Source organism: Corvus hawaiiensis, chromosome 15 (assembly GCF_020740725.1).
Source record: "Corvus hawaiiensis isolate bCorHaw1 chromosome 15, bCorHaw1.pri.cur, whole genome shotgun sequence".
In the NCBI taxonomy this organism is placed as follows: Eukaryota; Metazoa; Chordata; class Aves; order Passeriformes; family Corvidae; genus Corvus; species Corvus hawaiiensis.
This window is the reverse complement of record NC_063227.1, coordinates 1,522,530-1,547,359: the sequence shown is the minus strand read 5'-3', so window position 1 is coordinate 1,547,359 and position 24,830 is coordinate 1,522,530. Positions and strand designations below refer to the sequence as shown.

General features: G+C 47.8%; 2 protein-coding genes and 1 long non-coding RNA gene across 7 annotated transcripts in view; 2 read left to right on the top strand and 1 right to left on the bottom strand.

Moving 5' to 3' along the window:
• The first annotated feature begins 1,014 nt into the window (after window positions 1-1,014).
• On the top strand, window positions 1,015-20,887 carry TTC1 (tetratricopeptide repeat domain 1). 2 transcript variants are annotated; one of them, XM_048319487.1, is made up of 8 exons: window positions 1,015-1,118; window positions 2,213-2,539; window positions 10,713-10,773; window positions 11,914-12,026; window positions 12,253-12,289; window positions 14,009-14,157; window positions 16,131-16,185; window positions 20,605-20,887. In XM_048319487.1, exons 2-8 carry the CDS (start codon window positions 2,222-2,224, stop codon window positions 20,736-20,738), a joined length of 867 nt encoding a protein of 288 aa, XP_048175444.1. In that variant the 5' UTR covers window positions 1,015-1,118; window positions 2,213-2,221; the 3' UTR covers window positions 20,739-20,887. The 2 variants fall into 2 exon arrangements, with proteins under 2 accessions (XP_048175444.1, XP_048175445.1); XM_048319488.1 differs by lacking the exon at window positions 1,015-1,118 and adding an exon at window positions 1,318-1,504.
• LOC125333546 lies at window positions 2,551-6,408 on the top strand. Its single transcript, XR_007206904.1, has 2 exons — window positions 2,551-3,324; window positions 3,463-6,408. It is a non-coding gene; the product is annotated as an uncharacterized LOC125333546 (long non-coding RNA).
• The window catches only part of PWWP2A (PWWP domain containing 2A), a 33,152-nt gene continuing 27,413 nt past the window's right edge, over window positions 19,092-24,830 (bottom strand). Inside the window, exons 3-6 of one of the 4 annotated variants that reach the window (XR_007206903.1) lie at window positions 23,179-23,259; window positions 22,389-22,552; window positions 20,499-20,648; window positions 19,092-20,417 (exon numbers count right to left, since the gene is read on the bottom strand). The gene's annotated coding sequence lies outside the window, so the exon portion shown is untranslated. Of the gene's footprint in view, window positions 21,917-22,388; window positions 22,553-23,178; window positions 23,260-24,830 lie in introns of those variants that run through there. The other 3 variants (XR_007206902.1, XR_007206901.1, XM_048319483.1) reach the window with 3 other exon arrangements.

The following is a 24,830-nucleotide window of genomic DNA, read 5'->3' as shown; positions in this document are numbered from 1 at the left end:
TGTGATGATAAATAATGAGAAGATGTTTTCCAGATTGCTGAGTTTTATCAACTCGAATGGTCACCTGGCTCCGTCCATCGGCATCAGGCTGAATCTTCTGCTGTAAACAGTAGTATTTAGGAATATCTGAAGAACAACTGAAGTGCAAAACCTCCCAAGTCTCTGGCTGTTGGAATCCAAGGGTGTTGTTCCATCCCCTGGCACAATTCAAGCCTCCTTTTGGGCTCAGATTTGAAATGCCTTAACACCTTTAATGTTGTATGAAAGCAGAAGGGGCTGTGAGACTAAACAAGAGGAGCGTCATCTCAAAGTTACAAAGTATGCAGGTGTATAAACATGAGATGTTCATCGGGGAGAAGCGGGTCCCGGGAGTCTCGTGGGGTTTGGCACAGCCAAGAGCTGGTGCTGCACCTGGATCAGGGCAACCCCTGGGACTGATGCAGGCTGGGGATGCACAGATGGAGAGTGGGATGATAGGTGAGAGCTGGACAGGAAAAAATGACCCCTGTGCCCTGGGCTGATCCCTCCACGTGGGCAGCAGGGGAGGGGGGATTCTGCCCCTGTGCCCTCTCAGGTGAGAGCCCAGCTGCAGAGCTGCCCCAGCCCTGGGGCCCAGCACAGGAAGGGCCTGGAGCTGCTGCAGCCAGGCCAGAGGAGGCTCCAGGATGATCCGAGGGATGGAGCAGCTCTGCTGGGAGGAAAGGCTGCGAGAGCTGGCATTGTTCAGCCTGGAGAGGAGAAGCTTTGGGGTGACCTCACTGTGGCTTTGCAGGGCCTGAAGGAGCCAACAAGGAACATGGAGAGAGACGATTTACACTAGTGCGGCCCTGGGGAGAAAGAGGCCACGTGCCCTCACCTATTCTCACTGGCCCTCACCTCGTCTCACCTGTTCCCAGCTGCCTTCCGCTGCTCTCAGCTGTCTTCTTCTGCTCTCACCTGCCTTCCACTGCCCCCCTCACCTGCCCTCACCTGTTCTCACCTGCGCTCTCTCAAGGAACTACAGTCCCCAGCATGCCCCGCGCGCACCCCTCCCTCATTGGCTGTCGCGACCGGAAGCCGCTCTCTCGTGCGCCTCGGGGACGCGGCGGAAGCCGGGAGGCGGAAGCGCGGCTGGCGCAGTGAGTGCGGGGCCGGGGGCGCGGGGAGGCCTCGGGGGGATCCAGCGGGGCCGGCGGGCGATGGCCCCGGTCTGGACCATCCCCTCAGCGCCCGGACAGCGCGGGGCGAGCCCTGCGAGCCGGGCACGGCGCCCTGGGGGTCGTGGTGGGGCTGGAGGGGCCGCAGGGCAGGCGGGGGCCGTGCTGGGGTCGGTCCCGCGGGGCTGTGCCGGGCTGGTCCCGGCGCTCTGAGCTCCGCAGTTCCCTTACTCACGGAAGCAGTGTCCCGGCCCCGTGTCCCTGCACGGGGTATGGAATCGGGGGGAAGTGGCCGCCCCCCTCGAGAGATCCGAGTTTCCCTTTAGAGATGTCAAGAGCACTTTGAAGCACTTTAAAGATTTGTAAAGGTGGATAGAATAAATTATATAATTAAGTATATTTGGAGGTGTATAAATATGAAAGGGGAGGTGTTACAGTGGGGATTACTGTAACACGCCTATATCAAACCAGGAGGCCCGTGGAAAAGAAATATATATGGACGGATTGTTGGTAGATGTTTCAGAGATGTTTATTTCCCCAACCCATGGCCGGGGCTCTGCCGAGGAACCCTCACAGTCTGGGCTGAGGGTCCCTGCCCGGGCAGGGAAACACAAACCAACAATGGGGAACGAGGCTGCCCAGGGGCAGGGAAACACCGTGTCTGTCCCTCAGGGCCCCTCTCCCAGGGCTGCATGGCGGGGGAGGAGACCCCGACAGGGAGGGCTCAGGGCAGGGCCCAGGCTCTGCTCCGGGGCCCAGCAGCGGCCCCAGAGCCACGGGCAGGGCCTGAGCCCGGCAATTGCCCTGCCCAGGAGACAGAACTGCTGCCCTGGGCAGGGCCCGGCCCTGAGCAGAGCCCAGAGAGGCTGTGGGGTCTCCTCCCTGGGGATATTCCAGAGCTGCCTGGACACAATCCTGTGCCCTCTGTTTGGGAAGGCAGGAGGTGGGACCAGTGGCCCACTGTGGTCCCTTCCAGCCTCACCCACTCTGGGATTCTGGGATTTGTTTGCTGACAGGTCTTTAAAATGATGATTATTGAGTGTCACTCCTTTCTCATTTCCACAACCCTCTCCCAGGAGCCGAGCATGGAAGAATTTAAAGATGCAAGCCTGCCTGATGAGTTACTGAATCACATGAAGCTGTCAGATCAGAAGTGTCCAGAGACTGGCCCCAGCGATGCCCAGCACCCCCAGAGCTTTGGAAGTGGCTGTGCCTCATCCCTAGGCCAGGATCCCACAGAGGAGAGTTTCCATGACTGTCAGGACTCCTTTGAGGCCAAAGGACCTGTGCTGGATGACGAAGGGAATGTTCAGGATGAAGGGAGCAGCTTGAGGAAGCAGACAGAACTAGATGAAGAATACTTGCTAGAACTAGAGAAAGATATGCCAGAGGAGGAGAAGCAGGTAATGCAAAGCACCAGTGCTGGGTATGAAATGATCTGTATGGAATGGTCTGGGGCTGACACGGAAAGGGACCTTTAAAGCTCTCTGTGTCTGCTTTTACTGTTCTAAATTCCCTCTTTTAGGTTACAAACGTTTGTGGCTTTCCTTGCTGCTCTTAATCCTCACGTTCCATTGCAGATTTTGTGTGCCTTGAGCAGTGAGTGAGGTGGCTGTGACTCAGAGACTACAGGGAACAAAACTCTCCCTGTTCCCTGTTACTGTCTGTGCATCCATTGTTTTTCCCTGAGTGCCTGCAAGGTGCTTCTCCAAAGTTCAGCAGATTCCAGGATAGTTTTCCTGAAAGGTTGGTTTAGGGAATCCAGCCAGTTGGGATTCAATTTGGATGGATCCCTATGGATTATTTGGGCTTTCATTAAATGAAACACATTAAATGTGTGGGATTGTTTGCTTTCAGCACTGTCACATTGGACAAACTCATCCTGCAGCAGGGAGGAGAAAAATGCAGTTTTTCATCTATAGAACACATCTTTGTGTTAATTTGGAAGTTCCTTGAGGTGGGAAAGCAGTACTGGGGAAGGACAACATGGGATACAATCTCCTTGAAGCAGGAATGAGGCTGAAAGTAATTCTGGTCTCTGCTGGACCTGGTGGGAATCCCTTTGGATCTCTGTGTCTCAGGTTTGACTCCAAATGAGCAGAATGATGCTGCCATTTGTAATTTAATAATGAAAACTAGGGGGGTGGGAATGTCAGAGGTGTTCTGGTGCATCCTTTGGAGGATTTTAGTCCAAGCCCCTGCCCAGAGCCAGGGAGATCTCTGGCACAGCCCATCTGGCTCCCTGTGCTGCTGATTAACTACTCTGGAAACATTTGTCCTGTATTTAATTAGAGTTTCCTTTATTGCAGGGCCCTGAGCATCTCAGGGCCTCCCCATGACTCCCTCTGGGAAGTCAATATCTTGTTGTTGTTGTAGGAGGGAGCTTGTTTGGTTTGGGTTTTTTTGCAGTAGGGGACACACCAAAACAGAGCATTCTCTAAATGCATCTCTCAGGTGCTGAGCAGAGAGCAAAAATCACCTTCCTTGACCTCCTCACACACAAAATCCATGTCATTGCCCTTGGGTTTTTTCCAGTTGGAGTGAACAGTCCCTTTTTTCTCCTTGTGTTTATTCCTGTACAATAAGGAGCACTGTCATCGTGAGTCACATTGGGGCTGCTGCACCAGCCTGGGACTTGAGAGCTTCCGAGAAAAACTGCTAAAAACTGGGGGGAAATTGTTCCAGAGCTAAACTCTAAAAAGAGCAGCAAGCCTGGCAATTGACTGTGTTAATTTTCGTGCTGTTCTTGGTTTGGGTGTATTTTTAGATAATCATCTCATTTTGCACATGGATCTTTGCCTGCTGTCAAATGACCAAAATAATTGGGAATGCTGAATCTTGGCACTCAGCTTTGTGGAACTCCACTGGAAGGGGCTATGGGAGTGCAAAACAACAACTGCTTCAAACTGGGAAGGTTTCCTTAGAGAAAGGCTGGAGGCAGCTGCAGCTCTCGTCTTGCTGCAGGTTTATTTCCAGTGGTGTTGAGCAATTCTGCCCTTCGGAGCGGTTTGTGATTTCATCTACCCAAACTGAGCAATTCTGTCTCTCACCAGCACCACAAGTATTGGATCAGCAGTTCTTTGTTTATATTCCATGGAGAGATTTCTAAATATTGCAGGCTTTCAAATGTAGTTTTTTCTCTAGCAAAATATTGCTGGTATCTCATAGAAGCAGAGCTGCAGAGCTCTGAATGCTCAGGTGTTAGAGCCACTGGAGTGGCCCATTCCATGAGCTCACCCTGGACAGGTCATTCCTCAATTGCTGCTCCAACTCTCCTCCTTGTACTTGCTATCGATGGCCACAAATTTATTTTTTAAAGTGAAACATTCTGGATATTCTGATGATAGAAGATTCTGTTAAATGCTGCAGCTTTTAAGAAAAAGTCCTGCAGTCCCAGTCTGAAAACAGTGCTGCACATTCATTTACTCAGAGCTTTGCAAACGCTCTAAGCCTCCTCCCAATGACTCAAAAGGGGTGTTTTTGAGAAGGGCAACGTGGGTTTTTATTTATTTTTTTATTGCAGCTGCAGCAAATGAGACAGAAATTCTCAGAAGTGCTTTGTGGCTGCTGAGGTGGGGAGCAGCCTCTCAGCAGCCCCTCGTGCCTTGTGCTGGCACACCTCAGTGTGAGTGGAGCACTGAGGGCAGTGATTCTCAGCGAAATCAAGCTGTATTTTTAGATCCAGGGCAGTAGAAGCAGACATCAAACAGCAGCCTGGTGCTGGCACCTGGGGAGGTGGATTTGATTTGGCTGCTTGTCTAAATCACAAAAACTCCCCAGGCACTGGTGCTGCAGCACCAACCATAAACTGTGGGCTCAGGGCACGAGGAGAGCTGGATGTGAGCCCTGCTCCAGTTAGATTTGTGGAGCTACACCTTCACAGTTTGGGGTTTTTGTAACCAGAGCCCATTGTTGTGTTCAGCTGCTATAATAAATGGGCTCTGTGCAGTGATGCTCTCCAACAATGGGCTGTAGGAAAAGCCTCTCATTTATTCTGGAGATGCAAAGGCAGATTCTGGTCCTGGCTCTGGGTATTTCTGGGCAGATTCCAGCAGCTCAGAGTAGAAACACTCACCTGTGCAGAGGCTGCTGCAGAGCTCAGAGGGAAGGAGCCAGTGAGTGGTTGTGTATTTTCTCTAATTACATTTCAAGAGCCCCATACAGTGAGATTTCTAATGTTAAGCAGCAGGAATTCCTTCCAGGGACACAGCAGGGATACCCTAAGAAATCTTCTCTACACAGAGAAGCAAAATAAGAACCTGAAGGGATATTGAGACACAAACCTGTAAGAAGAGTTCTTAAAAACAGAGCCTGCTTCCTTGCCTGGGCTTGCAGCTCTGAGCCTTTTAAGAACTGAAATTCACTTTTCCAGGGTTTGGTTGTTGTTTCACAAGGCTTCTGCTGCTGCCTCAGCAGAGGCACTGAGCAGCAAATTGCTTTTGATGCATTCCAAGCAGATTTTTCTGGCTGGTTGTCAGTGACAGTGATGGCTTTGACGTGGGGCTGCTCTGCAGAATTAATCCGAGGACACCCAGCAGCTGTTCCAGGGTCATTGTTCAGCCTGCCCCAGCCCTCCTCTGGGGGACACCCTTTAATGAGGGGTTTATCCAGTGCAGGACTCACAGTCCCTCAGCTCCTCCATCGTGGCAGATGCTGCCCTGTTCTGTGGCAAGGACTTTAGCACCTGGCCTGGGGTGCTCTAATTTTGGCTGTGGAACCCCGTGTTCTGTAAGACACCGGAATAAATATCCAATATTCCTCCTGAGCAGTTCCTTCTCTGGGCTTTCCATGTGCCCTGGACCTCCAGCTGGCTGGAATCACAGTTCCTGTTCTGACAGCAGGAAATGTGTCAAGCAAGACAAGCAAGAGGAGATTCTTGAGGAGTGTCTTGTGAGCAACTCCATAGGAATGAGGTGGAACTGATTTTGAGAAATAGGATTTTGAGTGATACCTGAGATTCCTTCTGGGCTAAACAGTAAAGTTTCCCTTTTTTTAACGCCCCTGTTTTTTGCAGGCTCTAGGATACATTAGAGAACACTGGCTTAGTGAAGACATTTCCTTTAAGCTGCCCCCTCCTCACCCTTCCTTTCCTCCCTGTGCCTTTGGGGTGATCCCATTGTTTTCCATAAAGGGAAGTTTCTGTATAGAATAAAACATCCTGTTACATTTTCAGAGTTAAAGCTTGGAACATTTGAGCAGTAGATCTGTATCTGCTGCAGTCATTCATTGCAAGAGCTGGTGAGAAGAACTTGAATAAAAGCTGAAATTATAATTTCCCTGTGTGATTTATAATTCTTTGTGTTGTAAACAAACAAAAGTCTTTTGCTGGATGGCAACTGAATAGGAAGAGGGGAAAAGTCTCCCTTCATGTCCCTTTGAGTGGTGCTGTCTGATTTGAGTCTTGTGTTCAGTTGTGGCAGAGGCTGCTCCTGTCAGATCGAGGCCTTTCCCACTTGTGCTGATGGATTTAGGGTCAGCTCCACTTTCCCTGCCCGAGGCTGTTGCCTCTGGAGCAGGAAGGATGAATGGCACTGTTGTCACTCAGGGAGAGGCACACTTAGGCTGGGCTTAACTGGAGCTGTCAGGGAGGGCTGTGACCTCCTTCCCTGTGTCTGCAAGTGCTGCTTCCAATTTCATGGAATTTGGTGATTTGGCAGTAGAAAGAGTAAAGTTCTTTTCCATGGAATCCCAGGGAGCAGGGACAGGCCAGGTCTATCCCTGCCATTGCCCTGGAACCTCCCAAGTGCAGCTTTGGCACTTCTCAAGATTGAAAAAAGGGGTTTTGGGGTGACTCCAACCTTAAACGGAAATGCAAATCCTTGGATGCAGGATAGAGCAGTAGCTTCCCAAAACTGCAGGGGGTAGCAGACAACTGCCAACAAACGACTGAGAAGTGGGATTGGAAGCCGAAAAATGTATCCCTGATCTGTTTGAATTCCTGTTTCTGTGCAGCCTCTGAACTCCAGGAATTTTGAATTCCCTGGTTGTGGTGACCTTCCCAAGGGGCTGTGAGTGGCAGGTTCAGTGTAAATAGAATTTCTCCAGAGCTGGAGCCAGGAGCAGTTCCCAGCAAAGGGAAATCAAGGGATCAATCCAAGCACAGGAACAGCCAGAGGAAATGTTGTGGGAAGTGTCACAAACTGAGGGTGTTGTTCCTTCAGCTCCCACTGGCTGCTCAAGGATATCACTTCCAGCACTTTATTGTGTTGCTCACTTCCCAAGGAAACAGTGGGAATGTGTAGGTTGCTGTCTCCTCTAATAGCAGAATAATGCTTTTATTACTATAAAATCATATTTAATATATAAATAGAATTTGTATCTTTTATTCTATTTTGTATCATGCTTTTCTGTTAACCCTGAGTGTTTTGGCAGAGCAGCTGAGGGCACGGGCTGTGTGTGATTTAGGTTTGTACTTTATTGTCACAGACCAAGCTGTCCCTTGTCATGATTTGAGATAATCTCCAGCACCCCTGGCTTTGCCAGGCAGGTTTGGGTTAAATACTGATTTTTTCTGAGTCTGGGATTGGAATTCAGTATCCAAATCTAAACATTTCTAATCAGATCCTGTAAGAATCATCACCAGTTACATGCAGTTATTTCTTCAGAACTTCAAAAAATATTTAAACCACATCAAAAATCAGTGCCTGTCATGGAATTTGCCATCTTTGCATGACTAAAATTTGCAAAAAAACCCCAAACCTTCAGATTTTTCTGCCATTGAAGAGCAGAAAACCCTAAACTGGGGAGCTGTGGCTGCCACCAGTGCTGTGTGTGAGCTGCCCCAGGGCACGGAGCAGGCCAGGATGGCTTTTCCTGGGCACAGCATTCCAGGGTTCAGGCTGACCCAGTTCCCTGGGAGGGAAGGAAGGGCAGCTGCCCTGCAGCCACTGAACCCATGTCCTGGAGCAGCCTGCTGGGACATGGAGGGGCATCTGCCAATCCCTTCACGAGTCACTTGGGATTTTTCCCTCTGGGCTGATCAGTCCTGGGGAGCTGCTGCCCACTCACCCCAGGGCGCCCATGGAGCTGGAGTTCCCCATCCTCAGGGCAGAGCTGGCTCTTCTCAGTGCTGGAGGGCTTTGGGGTTTTTCCCTGGGTTTGAGCAGGTTCTCCCAGCCTCCCCTGGAGCAGTGCAGCTTAAATGGAAATTCAGCCCTAAGAGTTGCCTTTCCCCTGTTCTGTGTTAGGAATTTCTGTTAAAGGAGTGTCTGGATGGAGGAATAAATAATGTATTTGTTTCACACACAGCCGGCTTTGCAGGGCAGCGTCTTCAGCATGTGAGGGGCTCATCCATTTTTCATGCAGTTACATTTTGTGGAAAAGCCAGAGGAATTGGCTTTTATGTGTTGCTTCTTGATCAGTCATACCTGAAATGCAAACCCATCGATGTGCAGGAGGTACCCTACAGACTTCAGCTTTTTAAAAACACTTTGGACACTCAGTTTAGAAGTTAAACCCATAAACCAGGGATATGTTGGAAATGCAGGTTTTGAACCATTGCTGCTTTGCAGGGAGCTGAATAAATTACAAAATCATACACAGAGCTCTTAAAAGTGCTGCTTTGTTGTTTTTCCTTTTACTCCTTTTTTTATATAAAGCTTTTTCTTCTGAAGCTTTCTTGCTGCAGATCACTTTTTATATTAGCATTTAATGCATCATTAGGGTAAACATGTAATATTTTTTAATAATTCAGATAAAATGAAACAAAATGTTGATCATGCAGGTCAAACTTTTCATCCAGCATCCCTTGATTTCAGGGTTTCTGCCTGAGGACTGGTGTGAGCATGCTGGAGTTGTGGTCATAATAAAAATCCTTTCATTCTTGTGGAGCTGTAACTGAACCCTGTGCAGCAGAGAATCAGCTCGTGGCACTGAAAGGCCACTTCTAAATAGGTCATGAGCAATGAAGTCAGTGGGGTTTGTGTTTCAGGCAGCCCTTCCCTCACTGAGGGCTGTCTGTGGAGATCTTTCCAGCAGGATCTTCGTCTCAGGCCTGCTCTGTGCTGAGATGGGGCTGCTTTGTTCAGTGCCACAAAATGTTGGGATCATTTTCACTCTCTGTGCACTGCAGATGATTTTAAAATGCCTTTTTGTGGGGTCCAGGCAGGAATTTCTGTCTGATCCCTCAAAAATTGAGATGTAGCAGTTCCACATTCCCTGTGCTGAACAGCAGAGTCCTGCATTACACAGGGAATTTGGGATTTTTGTGCAGTGTGGAATTTGTATGTTCATGTTTAGAAAGCACCAACTGAGTCCCTTGGGGTGTTGTGGAAGGACTTGGGGGTGTTTGTCAGGCCTTCCTGAGCACTTCCTGAATAATTGGATATGGTTTGTCTGCCCTGTGTTTTGTGGGGTTTCCTTAACATTTGAGGAGTAATGGGTATTAGAAAAGCTATTTAATAGGCAATGGGAACAAATTTGATGGTCTGGGCATGTATCAAAGGGGTCAGATGAGATTTTGCTGTGGAATTTTGTGTCATGGCTCAGTGTCCTTCCATTGAACCTGATCTGTTCTCAAGGTGGTGCCGATGGTCAGGTGAATCAATTTGCAAAGCCAATAAAAGCAGGAGGAAGAACCTGTGATTTTGAAGTGTTTGTCAGCTCCTTGGCATAGCTGGGAGCTGCTGCAGTGCTCCACACACTGTACTATATTTAGCTGTTTCCAAGGAGATGTTCTGTGTGATATTGATAATTGCATTAATCCTTGATTCACACAATCTGCAGGAAAGGAAACTGCTCCTTTTCCTACTGTTGGCTTTTTAATTGCTCAGTGATCTGTCATTTACAGACACCTCCATTGAAGTCCTTTGTGTGCTGGGAGAAAAACCAGTGGTCCAGCGATGGTTTTTGTATAACAGAACGACTCCTGAGCTCTGGGATGTTCCTGCCTTTCCCTGCTTTGTTTCAGGAATGGCTGCACTGTCAGGAGGTTGAAGGGATGGCTCGGTGACATCCTGAGTTTTCTGTGTCACAGGCTGAGAGCCTGAGCGTGGCCTCCCCTTGTGCCAAGATGTTCATGGTTGAAAACACAGCTCTGCTCACATGTGCATTTCTCACTGGACAAAGAACCCGGTTTGGGGGTTCACTCACTCTGCCTGAGAAATCTTGCAGGGCAGAGATCTTTCTCACCCTGGACCTTTTCCTTGTGCATCTCTGAATGTAACTGGAATCGCTGAGGAGGAATTATTTCAAGCAAAACTTTTGAGACTTTACATTTCAAATATATTCTGCATAGTTGACCTGCAGTGAGTGAATTAAATGGAGTTGGAAAGGAGAAGCAAACAGCCAGCTAAAAGGTGATGTACTGGTTTAAAGCATGGAATTCTCCATGGATGCTCTCCCTGCATCCTGGTGTCTGTGAAGTGGAGCTTTTTAATTGCTGTGCTGTTACACTCCAGTGTTTCATGCATATAGAAAGGATTTCGTGTCACAGGGTCTACAAGCAGATCTTGGTAGAGTTAAAACTGTTCAGGTTATGGTTTTTTCTGCTTCCCTTCCATACTTTATTTGGAACTGCAGCTGACCTAGTTGTTCATTTCAGTGAAATACTCTGAGACATTGTCGTTTCTTTTGTAGAAAAGAAGGAAGGACAGCAAAGGGCTGAAGGAGAAAGGAAATGAGCACTTCAAGAAAGGAGGTGGGTTGATCATCTTTGAACACCGTGTGGATGCTAGAGAATCTCAGAATAGTACTGAGCCATCGTGGTGGTGCTGCAGAAAACCCTGAGGAAGATCTCACACCATCCTTGTTGAATTTTATCACCCCTTTCATTTTTCTTCCAGCTCTAGAGAAGAGACAGAGATACCAGGCCTCCTTTAGAGCTGTTTAAATCCCAAAGATTTGGATACTAAAGCGGGATTCCCATGAAAGCTGAGTGCTTACATACAAAAACATGGATTTTGGACTGCCTTCCAAGTGTCAGGGCTTCATTTACCGATCAAAAAAGGCTTCCCCCAGGCTCCGAGTTGGGCTGATGGTTGTGCTTAGAATTGATGGAGGACCTGGGGCTCTGTAGCTGCCTTGTACCTTTGTACATGGATTTTAATGAGCAAACAGAAGGGGGGAAGTGGTTTTGACACCTACCTTTGATTTAATCTGCTGGTGGGTGGAGGATCCCCAGAGAAAGCAGGAAATGCAGGTTCTTGCTTCCCTCAGTCAGCAGGACACAGCCAAGGAACCTGTGTGCCCTGCAGACCAGGCAGAGGCTGGAGGTGCCTTGTGTCCTAAGGGAACACAATCCTGGGAATGTTCTCCAGCTCTGGAAGGCATCAGAGAGGGCAGGAGGGAACTGCTCAGCCCAGGAGAGCCACAGGCCTGGAGCGTTGGCTGAGGCACCTGCTGGAGTCTCATCCCTGGCCTCTCCTTGACAAGCCCTCTGACATTTAAGTCAGCCACTGAGGATGATGTGGCCATAAAACCTCCCTGCAGCTGCTCTGAGCAGGTACAGGGCAGTCACAGGTCAGGGACACACTTCATCCAAAGGGATTCCACCTCTGCTCAAATGGAAGGAAACAATTTCAGGGATGAGAATTACATCCACATCCCGCTGCACTAGTTGCATTCAGCTCAGGAGTATATTTCTGCTTTTACAGGCAGAATTAAGTCAACTTTAAAATAATCAATTGTATTTATGTACTTAGTAATGTTCTTTGAGAGCAGCTACTGATTCTGGTATAATATCACCAGATCTTGAGAAATGTTTCCAAAGGAACTTCAGCCATGGGTTCAGTGATTTGAAACAAATGGTTTGGTTTGGGTTTTTCCTGTTGCTCTGCAGACTATGGAGAGGCAGAAGACTCTTACACCAAGGCTCTGCAGATATGCCCAGCCTGCTTCCAGAAGGACAGGGCTGTTCTGTTCTCAAACAGAGCTGCTGCAAAAATGAAACAGGTGAGTGTTGGTTTTATTCTGTGTCACACTGGATTAAGGCTGGGACAAATGCAATTAGCAAGTGGTCAGAGCCCTCCCAGACCAAGGAGTCCGAGCTGTGCCCCATCCCCACCTTGTCCCCAGCCCAGAGCACTGAGTGCCACGTCCAGGCCTTCCTTGGGCACCTCCAGGGATGGGGACATGAAGAAATATGACTTCAGTCTAACAAAACTATTCTGTGTTCTAGGACAAGACAGAGGCTGCCCTGACTGACTGCACCAAAGGTACTTTTTTCTCTCTGTGCTGCCCTCGTGCCAGATTTTTATACAGAAATTGTGTCCTTTAGTGCCTTTGCTGCAGAGCTATAATTTTAGGCATAAGGGTCTTTAAAGAATTGAACAGAAAACACCTGATTTGTATTACTTATTTTGTAAAATGTCTGTCAAACCTTTCCTGTCTGCAGTAATTTACTTTCTATTCTCCCATGCCATAAGGCTGCAGTTCGTGCTTGTTTTTAATAGGAAAGTCTTTTCTATGGAAACTGTTTCCCACACCTGTGATTTCAAACCCACTTCCACCTGCCATTCGCCCCAAATCCTGGTTTAATCCCAGATTCCAAAGAACTGTGAGGCTGTATAGAGTTAAAAGCATTATCAAGTCCCTTTCCTGCACAGCTTTTGCTTTGTCACCAGGGCTTATGTTCCCCTGTTCCTGCCCTGCAGTTCTCTCTCTGCACCTTCTGGTGGAATCAGTTCAGCTGTGCTTTGCTTTATTGCTTCCGCCCACTCACCCACCCTCGAGTGTTTGTTAAACTCCCTGTGACAGCTGGGGAAAAAAACCCAAATTACCAATCAGAGAACTAATCCAGTGGCTGTGTGCCAGCACTGCCTGCACAGAAATGGGAGGCTGTGTGTGCTGAAAGGGCTCCTGGAGGTACCAAATCCTCCCTGGCCTCTCTCACTGGGGCTCTGCCTGGCTTTGGTGCTGCTGCTTTCTGAAAAACACCTTGAATTTTGCAGTGGCTCAGAGGGAATCAATGTGCTTTGAGCAGGGAGACTTCAGCTGCCAGGGCCTGACACTCCCCAGGGACTGGAGCACAGCAGAACAATTCAGTCACCTGCAGCTTGCTGACTGTGGCATTGCCTTTGTCCTTCCCAGAAGATAAACTGGAATATTTACCTGGATAATCCGAGATTTAATTGTCCCCAGAACCATTTTAATGGGCTAGGAAGTATAAAGTGGACAGACCTCTTCCTGTGGTGAAAAATCCTTCATAGTCCCTCTTTCTGAGGTGAAATCTTTCACATTCCCTATTTCTGTGGTGAAAAATGGATGAAGGAATTCTTGAGGAATTACCATGTGGAGGTTACTGCTGAGTTTAGCATTCAGTCTGAACTGCTACTGCAAACAGCCCTGGCTGCCAAGGGAATGAGGAGGGGAAAAGCTGAGATTCAGTCAGGATGCCCCTCTGCCAGCTCAGAGAGCTGAAATCACTGTTTATGCATTCCCAACCCAATCTGGACTGTTTGATATTAAATTCAGAAGAGCTCCAGAAATTCTCCTGGAGTTTGTCTCCACTTGAACTGAGATAAGCATGGCAAGACTGATTTTTCCCTGCTGTGTGTGTCTGGAGGGATATTTAACTTTAGCTGCCATCTAATAATAGCCACTTTCTAAATACACAAAAACTGAAATATCTTGCAGATCCTTAAAGTTTCTGTAGCATCACTTAGGGTCCCTGCATGGATAGGATTGCACATTTAAAGCTTTGTGACCATAAATCACTTCCATCTGTGATAGATAGTGGACATTAAACGAAACATGATCCTGAGACTGTCCCAGGCAGCTGTTTCTGAGTTCTGACTTAGCTTTAAGCTGTGCCTCTGCTTGATCCTGAGTTACATTCTAAGGACAACTTATAAATGTAATACACACTTCAGAATTCATTTGAGGGGTGGAGAAATGTTTCAAGTACAACCCTGGGCTTTGGTTTTGTTTTCCAGCTGTGGAATTAGACCCTCACTATGTCAGAGCTTTGCTGAGGAGAGCAGAACTCTATGAAAAAACAGAAAAATTAGATGAAGCTCTGGAAGATTATAAGGCAGTCCTAGAAAGAGACCAATCAGTTCATCAAGCCAGAGAAGCTTGCATGGTAAGCTTAAGCCTTTCAGTGAACTTTGACCTAACTTATTTATCATTATTTTAGTTCAGCTTCACATCAGTGAACCTGCAATGAATTCTGCCTCTGAAGGACAAAAAAAAATCATTTGCATCACCTGCAGATTTGTCTCTAAGCCCACTCTGAATGCATTGTTACAAAAATCTTTTTGAAAGGCTTAATTGTTTTAAGTCTCCATTTGGGAAAATAAATCATTAGTGGTGATTCTGCCCCCCTTTTCCCCACACTGTGGTGTTAAGTGACAGATTAGGAACAGCTTTTATGGCATATTAGGCAAGAAACCTTGCCTGGAATGATTTCCTGGGGGACTGGATCAGTTGCACTGATGGCAGAAAATATTCTGCTTAACTGTGTGATTGCTGTTGGTGGTGAGGGGTGACCCCATTAAACAGCTGAGCTCCCAGAAAGGACCTGCAGCCTCTGGAGCTGGGCTGGGGCTTCCCCTGGGCCAGGAACAGCTCCCCAGGGAATGGGCACGGCCCCGAGGCTGCCAGAGCTCCAGGAGGGTTTGGACACCACTCCCAGGGATGCCCAGGGTGGGGTTGTTGGGGTGTCTGGGCAGGGCCAGGAGCTGCACTGGGTGATCCTGGTGGTCTCTTCTCACTCAGGATAATCCAGGACTCTGAGTCAGACCCTCAGAGTTGGCTGGTTCTGTCCAGGCTGTTTGGAACCCCTGGAAGTACAAACACTGTCCTTGTACCTCTGCAAAGCCATGCTTTTCTCTCAGGGACTGTGCCCCCGATGGTCCCACAGCAGAGCCCTTGCCCAGCCCCAGAAGGGAATCTCCAGCAGTGCTGCTGCTCCTCTGGCCATCCTTCAGCTCACAGCTCAGTGTTTATTCCTGATTCCTGTGCCTGGGCAGTGCAGAGCTTGGGGTTCCTGTTGCCTGACCTCCCTTGGCCAGGCAGAGCCCTTGGCTGCAGAACCCTTTGGACAAAATGCCCTCAGTGTACCCTGCACTGGGATTTGGTCTGTTCTGCCTTGAGCTGGTCCTTGTCAGATTTGAGGGGAGAAGCAAACTATTGAGACTGAAGCTTAAAACTCCCTTCTTGAAAACCTGTTCAGGAAATCCTGACAGCTATAATTTTACACTTTTCAAATATTCATCATAAATCTCTATATTTCATAATACAAACTCTCAGGTTTCAGCTGTTGACTCCCCATACCTGGTTACATCTCTAACCTGGAGGAGGCTGAGAAGCTTTGCTCTGTTTTAAGGTAAAAGTGTCTCTGCTTTGCAGGAATATCACAGAATCTTTTCCTCCTCACTGGCAGTGAAAATGATGCCTCAAGAAAATCTGCAAATTGGCTTCATTCACAGTTCGAGCAGATCTTCCTCCTCCCTGCCCACAGGAATGATCTCACACTGCTCTAGGGAATGTCATGACCCTGTTAAATGACAGATTAAAATATGAAATGCACAACATTCTTTGATTCCTGATTTGGTACCTGCTCCAACATTTGAGCACTGTTTGTATTTCAGGAGTGCAGAGCTGAGGTTCTGATTTCAATCCTCCGTTATTTTTGACTTTTTCAATGCCAGACTAAACAGTTTGGAATTATCATGGTTTGTGGTCAAATCATCCCTGTTGCTGCTTTCCCAGAAAGTTTCATTATATGGAAGCAATGCTTAGGTTTGGTTTTTCACAGGTGTGTAACTGTGGGGAGAATTTCAGCTTCCACACAGGTTTTGAGGTATTTTAGGGCAGATAAAGTGATTTCCCAGAAGAAGCTGTACTTTGGGATAAGTATCACAGACACCAGATAAAAATAGGTGTCCATAAAGACATTCCTGGAGTGGGAAATGCTGAGTCTCTGGATTAGCAGTGTTCAGAGTCTGAAGTAGGGACTGCACATCAGGATTTGTGTCTCTGTCACTGCTGATGTCCAAAATGGGACTATTATTGAAACAGGGCTCTGATTCCAGTTTTTCTCTCTCTCCACAGAGATTACCACAGCAAATTGAGGAGAGGAATGAAAAATTAAAGAAAGAAATGTTGGGTGAGTAGCATGTACTTCCATAAAAATCTTCATAATCTGCTAGAAAAAAATGCCTGAGTAGAATCTCTTGTATAAAATTTAAAGGGGGTAAATTTGAAAGGAAATATTTGTTCAGTGTTAAACAAAACTCCTGATTTCTCAATTGCTTGGTTTCACCTACAGTAAATTGGAGACAAGGAATTCTTCCATGCAGGAAAGGCCATTAGTTCTATTTAAAGAAAGAAAACTTAAAACCTTCTGAAACAATTTCATATTGATATATGCAAGAGCTGGGGAAAATGTTTTGACCCAGGCCAACTGCTCAGCCCTTTCTCCCTGCAAATAAACCCTCAAAGCAAACATTCTCATGAAAGGGATAAACCAGGGCTTTCTCTAAACCTGTACCTGAAGGAACTCCCCCAGCTGGAATAACTGGGGATGTTTGATCTGGGGGCTAAAGAAATAAATGTGATTATTTCTGTAGCACTTCCAGCCCAGAGACCTCCAGGTGTTCATGTTTGCCTTGATTTATTCAGCATTTCATTGCTGTTTGGTTGGAGGCTGAATTGGACCTCCCCAGGGTTAGCACCAGGAGTGGAATTACATTTCCTAAGGCAGTGTTTGGTGGGAAGGGGAAGGCAGTGTTTGCCTGTTCTGCAAAAAATCAGGATAAACAAACTCAGCCTGTCTTTCACACTGATTCTTGATATATTTGGGAAGAAGAGACTGTTTCAGCTTATGCTGATATTTTTCCGTAATGTCTTTTCCTGCTCTGCAGCCTCTGATTTGCTCTGGCTTTGTTCTGCTCTGACCTAGCAGAGTGTCAGTGAGGCTTTGCAGAGCTTTACAGGATCAGAGTCTGCTTCCCCCATTGTGCTGAGAACAAACCCTAAATAAAGCAGGTTAAGGGTGATAGGGCTATAAATAAATGACAAATGCAGAAAATCTCCAGAAGGATCAGGCCCATCGGTAGGACATGGGATGGGTTTCAGCACAAAGTAATATGAAAATAATTCCTGATCTTTGCTGAACTCTAAAGGGCCTCACTAATCACAAGGGATTTGGCTGGAACAGTAAATCCAACCCTAGTTCTGCTCTGCTGGCTTTTTCCTGGATGTCAGACTAGATGGGATCTTCTTTTAAGAGTGTTAATACCTTAAAAGTGCCAGTTGGGATTTCAGAACTGAACTGGGCTTTTGGGAACCAGTTCAGACTGTTTCTGTTGGGATTCTGGAGAAAGAAGTCCCTTCTCAGTGATGTCACACAAGGAGTTCAAACAGCTGGAGAGCCAGACTGAGAGCAGGGTAGGACAGCACAGAACCTGTGTTCATCCCCAGCCTCATGTGTGACAGGATGGTCACAGCTGTGCTTAAATGACAATGACATGGTGGCAGTAGGGCAGGGGGGGTTGAGCTCAGCACTGCCTGAGCTCTCTGGTGTCACACAAACTGAGGGGTTTCTATAAAACACTCTCTTGAAATGAAGTCAGGAATGTGGGCAGCTCCTTCTCCTAAGTGTCCCAGATGCCCTGTGTGTTGCTGTTAAGGGAGGCAGTGGTGATGCCATGGAGCTGCCCAGGGAGGAAGGAAACGCTTCCCAAGGTTTGCAAACTGCTGCAGCTCTGGCTGAGGTCAGGGGAAAGCCCTGGAGGGGATTTAGGTGGGAGTTCTGGAAGGAGTGGGAGACGAGAAACTCAATGGAATGTGGTGGTTATGAGATTCCTTTGGATTGTTTCATTGTGCAGTGAATTTGTTTGAAGCTGTTCCCACTTTTCCACCCTTTCTGATGGCATTTCCCACTGCCAGGATGGACCTGGCTCGTGGCATAGCACCAGGAGCTGCTCTGACTGGGCCTGGACAGTGCCAGGGGGACATTCCTGCCTTCCCACAGGGCAGCTCAGGTGCCTGGGTTGTATTCCAGACTTTTGGGTTCCAGGACAGCAAATGAGAGGCATCCTGAGAGTTCCAGGCCGGGCCTGCTCCAGGAGCACTGACACTAAACTGAAATTAGGAACAATGTCCCAGTTTGTGCTTTGGCTCCTTTGGATATTGAACTGATCCTCAGTCAGTGAATTGGCCTGTCCTGATTTTGCTGAGCTTTTATTCTTTCAACTCAAACAAGCCCTGGGTTGCCCAACCATCTCCCACTGTCACAACACTGGAGCTGTGCACAAACAAACCCAGATAAATGGAGTGCATCCTCCTCCTTCCCAAGTGTGCTTCCTGTTTCCCAGAGCTGCAGCTCGTTTCTGTCAGAAGCTGAACCCTTTGTGCAGTGCCTGTGTGTAAATATCCCAGAGCACACATTCCTGGCTGGATTTTCCTTGTGTGCAAGTGCTGGCCCATGTGACTGCTGAGGTTGATGTCACCAGAAAAACCCTGCTTTGTGGCCAAGCCAAGCCCACTCGTGCTGTGTCCCCTCAAGGATCTCCCTTTTCCAAGGCTGACATTTATATTTCAGTTATTCCATGTTTTCCATCAGCTCAGCTGCCAATGATGTCTGCTCAGGATGAAGTGACCCCTGAATTCACATCAAAGAGAGCTGGACTTGCAGCAGCCTTGGGAAGGAGCTTTGAAATCCAAGTGGTTCTTTCCCTCTGTGCTTCCATGAGCATCCTCTGCCTCAGGGACTGAGGATGTGAACAATGACCATTTTCTGGGGGGCTTTTATATTTCTCTCCTTAAAGCCAACGATTTCCAGTCTTGTTTAGAGACTTTTATAATTATTGTGATATCTGGGACCACTCCTTTGGGGAGAGGGTGTGAGGAGAGGGGAGCTTTGGAATGGTTTTAGCAGTTTGGGGGCCAGAGCATCTCACTTGGGCCTTCCTGCCAAAAAGAGATTTTTCCAGCTACCTGAGATCAGCAAGGATATTTATTAGGCTTTGTGCCTAAAGAATTATGGGATTTGGTTGGTTTGGTTTTTTGTATTGACAGCTATGTTGTGTTTGCAGCTGAGCTGCTAAACCCCAACCCTGCACAAGGTGAGTTTAAATAGTTAAACCAGAGCCAAATTACAGTTACAGTTCACCCCTCATTTACCATTTAGGGAAGGGAGAAAGATTGGCCCTTGCTCTTTTAATTGCTTAAAAATGTTGGTAATATAACAAGTCACACAGAGAGGAGACCTCATCAGGAAATGTCTTTTCACCAAAAGAATTCTTTACACAAGCAAGATGGAGCTTTTCAACTTCCAAACCCTACATTAACACCAGCAGCTAAGCCAGAATTATTGCCAGAAAGACTGAATAGCAATTAATTTTGGCTGTTACATCTTAATGTAAATTGTGAGTAATCTTTTCCTGCATCTGCCTCTTTCAATAGGGTGTTAAATTGCAGTTTAGGTGAGTAATGAATCACAGACTTCTGAGCCCTAAATTGATTTTTACAGTTCTGTTTTCTTGTTAACCCCTGAATATTTGCTTTGGTGAAGAACCTGACTGTGCTGGAGTTGCAGGTGGAAAATAAACAGGGTGTGTTTGAAAGAAAAAGAGCAAAATGTGTGAGAATAAGGGCAGAGGGAGGAGATGGTGACCCTGCTTGGGGACAGGGAGTGTTGGAGGCTGGGCAGCCTCTGCAGCTGAGTCCCAGCTCCACGTGGTGCCTTTTCCTTCCTCCCAGCACAGGCTCTGAGGGAGCTTTTCTTTGGGAGGGGGTTGGAGTTCACTACAGCCCTTAATTTAGGGTTGAAAGGAGCTGGGGGAGGAGGAGACAGAGCTTCCCTACAATGCTGGCTCTGTGTGTGCCAGGACAGCAGCAGCAGCTCCGGGCTGGAGTGCCCGGAAAAGCCAAGGCTTTCTTCCGCCTCATTAACAATTAATTCAGTGTGGCTGCCCCAGAGCCTGGCCGGGGAGGGAGAGAGCAGGAAGGTGATCTGGGATGTGCTGGTGGAATTATCATAAAGCCCCAAATCCATGCTGTGCTGGGGAGCTTCAACTTGTCCAAACTTCTGCTATTTCTTTGGGAAATCTACAATTCTGCACTGAAACCAGGAGGAAAAGAATGTTTTTCTTGGAAAACTGACCATCTTCTTCCTTTGTGTTGTCATGCCAGGGGGTTGTATTCAGCCAGCAGTGAAGTTGTTACCTCTGCTTCCTGTTTCAGTTTATCCATTCTGTAATTCCTAGATAGGATTTTTTTAAAGGATGTCCTTTTGTTGTCCTTCCCCTCTTACAGCTGTAGCAAGGTGCATTCTCCAGAGTCAGAAATCACATGTGATCCACATACTGACAGGACTTTATTAACTCTCATACCCTGTGGATATTTAACAATGATTTTTAATTCCTGCTAAGAGCCTAAATATTAACCAAATGCAGAGATTTCCCCAGGATTTACCTGTGATGGATAAATCAGCAGGGCTGGGCTGTGTGGTTGGCTGTAATTCCATGGCAGTTTTCCCTCTGCTCAGCTCTCACCATGTTCTTTTGGGATGTCTTTGCAGACAAACTGAAGGATCTGGGCAATTTGGTTCTGCGCCCCTTTGGCCTGTCAACAGAGAACTTCCAGGTCAAACAGGATTCCTCAACTGGCTCCTACTCCATCAATTTTGTTCAAAACCCCAACAACAACAGATAACGTGGATTCAGTGTGGCCATGCCAGGACCCAGCAAACCAACACCCTCCACCCCCAGCGGAAGAGGAGACTCAACAAACTCATTTCCCAGCTTGTGAAATTGTTTGCAATGTGGATGTAAAGCAACTCATTTGACTTCTCATAGTGATAACTGTGTCCAGTGTGTGATTTATTCTTTTTTTTAATTTTTTCCCCCCTTCCCTTGCGGTGTTTGGCTTTTCCAAGAGGCAGTTCCTTGGTTTGGCCCACGCAGTGCTGGCAGCACAATGGTAGCAGCAGTTCAGGGGAATCCAGAGGCTGGAACAAAGGCTGGTGGTGTCCTGGGAATGGGGAAATCCAGCAGCAGCACTGCCCCACCCCCAGTTGGGTGGGACTGGCACCGCTGGACACAGCTCTGCCCTGGAATCACGGATCTTGTAATTAAGGCTTGGTACTTCTGCTCTTTGGGTTGTGAGGTTCTTGCCCAGGCTGAGCTCTCCCCAAGATGGGTTTGTTGTTAAAGTTGCCACAAGTAACACCTTGCAGGACATTCACTGGGATTTTTTGGCCCTGCTTGCAGCAGTATTGTAATTTCACTCCATGCCACCCTTCCAGCAGTTTGTTTACTTGATACAAGTTTTTCTGAGGGCAACAATGACATTTTGTGCCTCCCTCTGTATCTATGCACCCCATAAAGGTACCTTCAAATGAAATGTGCTTGTCTGAAATCCATTCATGTTGCAGAGATCCACAGGAGTTGATTGCAAAAGGTCTGCACAGTCACTGGACCTTGAGGACTTGGAAATGTTCATAGAATGAGATGATCTCTGAGGTCCCTTCCAGCCCAAACCAGGCTGTGATATAAATACAAATATATGTATAGATACATTTATGTCTTCTGTTGTGGTGGTTCATTCAAGTTTTGGAGAAGGTGCCTTTTGTAATTCCTGCTTTCCTGGGTTTTATCAGTGCTGAAGTGTTTACAGTGGAGGCAGATTCTGCAGTTGTCTCCATGCAGATTTCAGTACATGATTTAATTAAATAATTAGCAGTGGCTGCCTTGGCTGTTGGGTGTCATCTCCAATTCATTTCAGGAAGTCTCTGTGTGTCTGAAATTCAGCAGCTCCAGCCTTTCACTGGAAGGAAGAGCCTTTCCAGGCACGGCGGGTTTGGTGCTTTAATGTCATTTTTGCCTCTGCAGCTGTGAAAGGTTTTTTTGATTGTTAAACTCTGTCCTGCTGCATTTTTAGTTTAGTTTTAGTTTAGAGCTGGGCCCGGGGGGCTGATGAGCTGTGAAACCTCTGCTGCCTGAGCCGAGCTCTGCAGGGAAGGCCTAGTGGCTTGGGATTAGTAGAAATGTTAATAATCTTCCCTAAAACACTGCACTGCAGAGCAGAGGTGCCCAGGCTGCTGCAGGGAGCCCTGGGCAGGGCAGGGCTGGGCTCAGGGGGCACCTGGGCTTTGTCAGGCCCCAGCACCAGCCCTGCATCACCAGCTGGCCCTGGTTCCACTCACCTGCAACATCCCAGCACATCCCTGGCAGGTGCAAAAATGGAACCACTTTAGAACTACCTCGGGTGCTTTCAATTTTAATTTTTTTTTTATTCTTTAAAATGTCCTTGCTCTGACCAGGGGTTTCTGTCCCTACCCACACTGTGTGCAGTGTCACTCACCCGTGGGTGGCTCTTGTGCCCAGTTACACCAGTGGCCTTTTCCAACTTGCTGCTTCAGGGGTTCAGAGACACGAGTTCTGTTCTTCCACTCTGTTCCTGCTTCACCTCTTTGAAGGCCTGGGGAGCTGCAAATAATTCCTTCTCGGCTGGAGGCTGGGGAATTTCTGGGAAATAAAAGCACAACAAAGCTTTTGAATTTCCTACCTGCTGTGCAAACACATCATCAAATCACTGTGCAACTCCCCTGCAGGATGCCTGATGTGCACCTGTAGTTTTCCAATGAAGGGAAGGGCACAGGAAGCAGGACTGCAGCTGATTAGTGTTTGTAATTTAATTGCATTGTGTGAAAGTCACTGGGAATTGGGCACTCTGGTACTGAGGACTCAAACCTCCAGGTAATCCCTCCCTCCTCAGTGCCACTCTCCAGCTGGACCAGAAACCTCTGGCAGGTGTTATCTGCCACGACAGCACGTTCTCCTCTAGGCAAAATTCCAATTAATTGAAAGTCATTTTGCATTGTCCAAATCCTGAACAAGTGCATGTATTTTGCTTTTGATTTTTAAGTGTTTTTTTATGTCTGAACTAGTCCTCAGAGCTGCCACCAGTAGAATAACTGGTGCTTCCTCCTGCTGCCACTGGCCACAGCTCAGGGAGTGCCAGCGAGTTTTGAGTCACACATGTTGGATTTACAATCTCTAATAGGAAAAAACTTTTACAAAACATAATCTTTTAAATATAAGTGCTCTTAAACCAAACAGTTCCTTGCTCAGCTGTTCCAACAGCTACTCACCTTCCTGGTAACCAGCACGTGCCTCTTTTCCAGCTGGAACTGTCCATCCTCAGCTCCCGCCTTTGTTCCTCCTTCCTTTGCCTGCCAAACACAAAACCTTTCAGTACCTGCCCTTTCCCCTGAGGCGTTTGCACAGAAATAAAGGGAATGTTGGTCTTGTCCAGGAGCTGGGTTAAGTCTCTCCCTCCAAAGAACTTCCTCCGGGATTTCCATAACACTTGTGGCTCAGACCTTCCATTTTTTGACACCAGAACTGACACTGGGATTTAGCTCTGTCTTATGCAAAGGTTCTCATTCACTTCTCTGTTGCCTCAGAGACTCTAATCCTTTTGGCTGCAGATGGGCTGAGGTTTAGATCTCAGAGAGTCACAGATTGCCAGGATGGTTTGGGCTGGAAGGGACATAAAAGCTCCTCCAGTTCCACTCCCTGCCATGGGCAGGAGCACCTTCCAGGGATCAGGAACAACTTCCAGAGACCACTTTGCTCCAAGCCCCATCCAACCTGGCCTGGAACAGCTCATTCCAGGTCTTGCCTGTGAGTCCCAGGGCCTGGCCCTCAGAGGAGCTGAACACCTGCAGTTCCCTCCATCCCACCAAAGATCTGGAGCATTTAACATCTCTCAAAATACAAAAAAAGCAGTTCCCCAGTTCACATCTTCAGCTGTGTCTCCCACAGCCCCAGCCCCAAGGGAGGCAGCTGGAGGCCACACTCCAGGGAAGGGTCCGTGGGACTGACACAGGCCCAGCACAGCTGATCCCTCCTGCCCAGTGGGATCCAAAATCCCCCCCAGCTCATCCCTTGGGATATTCAGGATCTGACAAAGCACCGAGCTCTGAAGCCCAATCCTTCCCTCCTTGATTAGCACAAAACTTCCTGGGATCTACCTGCCCCTGATTAGCACAGCCCCAGCCAGAGAGAGAAGAGAAGCTGCTGGTCACCAGTTCCTAGGCTTTAATTAGCTGTGTTATTCCCAAGGGATTACTGCTGCAGCCAAGAACCAATTATATCCCAGTGCCTCCTCTCCAACACGGGCAAAGATGCGCTGGGGCACATTTAATGTGCAGCATTCATACATTGCTCATTCACAAGCTTTCCCTGTTTGGATGAATCCCAACATTTTCTTGCTCAGCAACTTCATTTTTCCCACCCCAGGCAGGGCTGTGACTGCTGGGGAGTCGCTGCTGGGGGGGCTCTGGGCAGCCCTTGGCACAGGAATCGTGGCACTAAGCCAGAGGCATCACTGCCTACCCTGACAAAGATTAAAGGCCCTAAATCAACTGAAAATTAAAATAAACTCCTTTTTTCCCTGATTCTGCACGTTCAGTGGGAATCTCCTGATTGGAAACCATCTGCAGCTGCAGCCTGGAGTCCCCAGAACTGCACATTTCTCACCCGTTTTTTCCCGAGGAGACGATTTACAAATCCTGCATTCCCTAAGTGGATGCAGCAGGATTAGGTTTGCCTTTCCTGGCCTGGCTGGGTCCTGTGCTCTGCTCCAGGCTGCCAGGACTGCCTGCCTGGTGTCCATCAGCTCCAGGAGCAGCTGCTGACCAGGGACTGACTGTCTGGGAGCTGGGAAGGATCCGGGAGGGAGCTGTGCCTCTTCTTCTGGGGTAAGCACACACTGGCCAGTGGGTTTTTGCTCCTGTCT

Excerpts from the sequence above, each read along its gene's own strand:
- TTC1 (XM_048319487.1), top strand. The coding sequence starts at position 2,222 with ATGGAAGAATTTAAAGATGCAAGCCTGCCTGATGAGTTACTGAATCAC. Across the intron at positions 10,774-11,913 it reads TGAGCACTTCAAGAAAGGAG|ACTATGGAGAGGCAGAAGAC; the intron begins GTGGGTTGATCA and ends GTTGCTCTGCAG. Across the intron at positions 12,290-14,008 it reads CCTGACTGACTGCACCAAAG|CTGTGGAATTAGACCCTCAC; the intron begins GTACTTTTTTCT and ends TTTGTTTTCCAG.